General features: G+C 35.4%; 1 protein-coding gene across 1 annotated transcript; it reads right to left on the bottom strand.

Annotated features, from left to right (window-relative positions):
- Positions 1-1,030: 1,030 nt before the first annotated feature.
- On the bottom strand, positions 1,031-2,569 carry LOC107552127 (GATA-binding factor 1-A-like; the record flags this gene model as incomplete). Its single annotated transcript, XM_016233988.1, has 3 exons — positions 1,031-1,650; positions 1,736-1,861; positions 2,483-2,569. Coding segments are annotated over 3 exons (498 nt in total), but the record flags the coding sequence as incomplete, so codon positions are not given.
- Between the last annotated feature and the right edge of the window lie 1,688 nt (positions 2,570-4,257).

Raw genomic sequence — 4,257 nt, 5'->3', positions numbered from 1 at the left:
TGGACACAGTCAGATTGTTTGTCAGTATATCTTGGTTCTTATATTCTCTGTGAGAATTTCTATGCAGGTGCATTTATTTTGCCAGCACCTGGGCCGCACAGCCAGCAGTTGTGTTATGTATACAGATATAACAGTTTTTCCGTGTGAGCTAAATTTAGGACCTGGCACAAGTGGAACCTTGGTTGAATGTTTTGTCACCCTCTGCCAGCTTTATGGAAAGTGTTTCATTTGCATGTTCATGCTCCAAAAGCAGATCAATTGTCAAAGCCTCTGCGGAGTGGATGAATGGACAATGACACTATTATTGCATGGCTGGAATGACAAGAAGTCCAAATTGTGAGCTCCAAACCACAAGGACTAAAACAGTTTGCAATATTTAAATACCATCACCACATTGAAAATGGTTACCTTTGATAGTTAAAGGTATATACATATATAAAGGCCAGCTTTGGTGTCAGTGAGGGGTTACTCAAGCCTAACTGAGGCACATAAGACAAAAACATCATTAAACACTTCTAAAGCATTTATCAGTGTATTATAGTATTGAACTTGCAATATTTCATTAATATATATATATACAGAAAATTCACTTTTTCACAGGCCACTGTCAAAGAAACCTGGGCTTCCATACCACCTCAGCAGTGCCACAAACTGATCACCTCCATGCCACGCCGAATTGAGGCAGTAATTAAAGCAAAAGGAGCCCCTACCAAGTATTGAGTACATGTACAGTAAATGAACATACTTTCCAGAAGGCCAACAATTCACTAAAAATGTTTTTTGTATTGGTCTTATGAAGTATTCTAATTTGTTAGAACTATCATAGATAGTGAATTGGTGGGTTTTTGTTAAATGTGAGCCAAAATCATCACAATTAAAATAACCAAAGACTTAAACTACTTCAGTCTGTGTGCATTGAATTTATTTAATACACGAGTTTCACAATTTGAGTTGAATTACTGAAATTAACTTTTCCACGACATTTTAATTTATTGAGATGCACCTGTATATATATATATATATTTTTTTTTCAACCTCAAAACATTTTATTATAAGACATGTATTGAATGTTCTTAAAATAAGTCGTAGTATGATTCTAGCACATACAATAAGCCATAAAATCATATATATTTACATTTGTCATTATAATATAGCTGACAGTTTCAGTTTTACTGTTCCACTATTCAAACTACATGACCAGTTCAAAATCAGTGACAAGCTGTTAGAATGCAACTGTTATGGAGCATCTTTAACGCATTTTCATTTTACTTAAAAAATGGGGTGGAATGCATTTATGCAAGAAATGTGTTTACTATAGGTACAACATAATGTACATGCCTCGTTATGGTCCAATATACATTTCCTTCACACTAGTGTGGGCACCATGCCAGAGTGTGGGTGGTGGGTGTAGGGCAAAGTTGGAGAGGAGTGCAAGGTGGAAGGGGTCAGTAGGTGAGGGGTGTGACTGTAGGACAGTAGGGGTCCTGGATTCAGAGAGTAGTGTCCTACATGCTCATCAGGAGCTGCCATGTGAGACATGTCAGGGTAAACCTCTGAAGCTGAACTCTTTTTGCCCTTCTTGCTTCTGTTAGACACCTTGCGATTCCGCGTCTGTATTCCATCCTTCTTCATAGTTAAAGGCCGGTTGACCTGCAGAAAGACATAGCGGAGATTTCAGGTTTGGCAGTTACTCATGTTTCCTTCTGATGAATGTAGTATGAATGAGTGCACTCACGTTGTGCAGTTTAAAATAGAGGCCGCAGGCATTGCATACAGGCTCGCCGCTGGCATTGCGTCTCCATAGTGTCGTAGTGCTCGTGTGGCAGTTGGCGCACTGCGTTCCAGCACGTTTGCTGACAATCTGACACAGAAGCAAAGTTTATTGTCACTATATAATCACCAGATAATGAATTAATAACTCTATTTAATTAAGAAATTCATAATTAATAAAATAAAATTACAAAACTACCATAAGTATATCCAACTTTACTCGGATACATACAGTACACTTATACCGTAATGCAGTAAATACTATATAGCAAATCTCGGCTATGTTATTGTTAAATCGTTAGAGAATGTAAACTATATCATCGCTCCGTGATATATAAAAAGTTGGATATATAGTATATCCTACTTTACTGCATACATACAGTATGCTCACATAAATCAATATATGTATATACCATATATATATATATATAATTTGGATATATTAGTATGTTTAACTTTATCTGCAAACATACTTTATATTAACTGCTTGGTTGCTTATATTGTTGCAAAATGTAAGTATAGTATCACCCACCTCTAATACTAAATGCAACTATAAGGCATGTAGATATTCAAATATAATAAACATTAACATCATGATTTTCTGAAACAATGTGTACTGTGCAAATTTTATATAAGTAATTTTGACTCAACATGATATAATCAACTGTCTAACACCTGTTTAATTATTTATTTTTTACATTGTTTTACATACCAGCCTCTTTTTTGGTCTGATGAGGGGTCTGTTCTGGCCATTCATCTTATGGTACAGTCCGCAAGCATTACAGAGGTAGTGGCCCGTTTAACTAATAAGTAACATCTGATTCATGGCCACATTTTTCACTTTCTTTTGATTAAAATATTGTTGCGGTCTAGTCTCTAAAATATAATAAGCAATAATTTGCTTATTGAATGATCTTCTAACACTGTTTTAAAATGTGCTGGTTATGATAACAAATAATAATTACACATTTATATTTATACAAGTTAATAAAATATATTGCAAACAGTAGACACTTTTATTTATTGGTTTATATGTTAATTGATCAATTAAATTATTTTCCTTTTAGGCTGTCTGGACTCTAAGATCTAGACTGTAACTAAATTTTCTACACATCAGAAGTATATCAAATATTTGGCAAATATTAAAGATGTATTAAATTAATTTAAAGAAATACTCTCTTCTTTATCTAAACACAGAAAATACAAAGCCAGGTGATGTGTTGTGAGACACTTTGTATGGAAGAACTTACCTGCAAGTGATGTATTGAGTACCTTGTTTATCAGGTGAGTAGATTCACACCACTGCACAGATCATGCAGGACATCTGGGGAATGAGAGTGTACTGGTCCTCTGCTCGCTTGCTTATCTCCCTCAGTCTTTGGGAACTAGTAACTTCATTTGAAATTGTAGGGCACCAATGGGTGGGGTTGGGGTACTTTTTTTGGACACTCCTACCATACGGCCATGCTTAGAGTTTTGAATATTACATGGCAGATCTCTGGCTGACACAGCAACTACGTATAGATGATTTTAACAATTTTGGTTTGTATAAATATTCTTGATCAATTATGATTGTGCATGATTGGCGAAAACATGATTTTGAACACAAAATTATATCCTATTCAGATTTCACAATCAACTTTCAATCAGTTATTGAGCTTTCTGGTTCACAAAAACGTCTGTAAGATTTGAGCAAGACAGCTGTTAAAAGATTTACACAGATATGATTGACATTTGATTAACATTTAAACATTTAGTAAATTTGATGAAATCCTTATACTGTCCCACACTACAAACCAGAGGTTATATAACATGACCTTGTGTATAAATACAGATAAAGAGGCAAATCTAACAGTTCATTGTCTGAGAAAATCCCACAGAGAATATGAGAAACCCTAGTTTACAACAACCATAAACTTATCGTTCATATGATTCAAGCACAACGATAAAGGTGCACTTTTGTGAAAAAAAATCATAGAGCATGTAAGTTTTCTATGGCACATACAGAATAAATATAGAAATTAAAAGAGCACAAAGTAGTAACAAAGACTATTCCAAGTGGAAACGGTGACTATGAACAAAGCAAATGAAAATGCAAAGGCACTTTTCCCTGGTGCAGCTCAGCAAAGAACAGTAATGCAAATCAACTCAAATGCTGCAATCATGCTCAGAGATACGGATGCAGAATGGCCCGCCTGAGCACAGGACTTAGACTGTCACTGTCATTTGACAGTCAAAACACTTTCAACTTCCCTCCACCATTGTGCATTTATAATTTTCAGGGAAACTGGGAAGAGATCCAGAGAAGCAAATCCTTCAACAAGGGACAGGTTATTGATTTACATAAGGCTACATTTTAGAACTTCAGCATGTAGGCCAATACATTGTTACATCAGGACAGTTCACCCAAAATTTGATTTACTCACCCTCATGTCATTCCAAACTGTACATTCCAAACAACTGACTTTTTTTTTCCTCGGTGGAACA

This window comes from Sinocyclocheilus grahami, unplaced genomic scaffold, assembly GCF_001515645.1.
Source record: "Sinocyclocheilus grahami isolate Dianchi unplaced genomic scaffold, SAMN03320097.WGS_v1.1 scaffold2.1, whole genome shotgun sequence".
Taxonomy (NCBI): Eukaryota; Metazoa; Chordata; class Actinopteri; order Cypriniformes; family Cyprinidae; genus Sinocyclocheilus; species Sinocyclocheilus grahami.
This window is presented reverse-complemented; position numbering and strand designations above follow the sequence as displayed.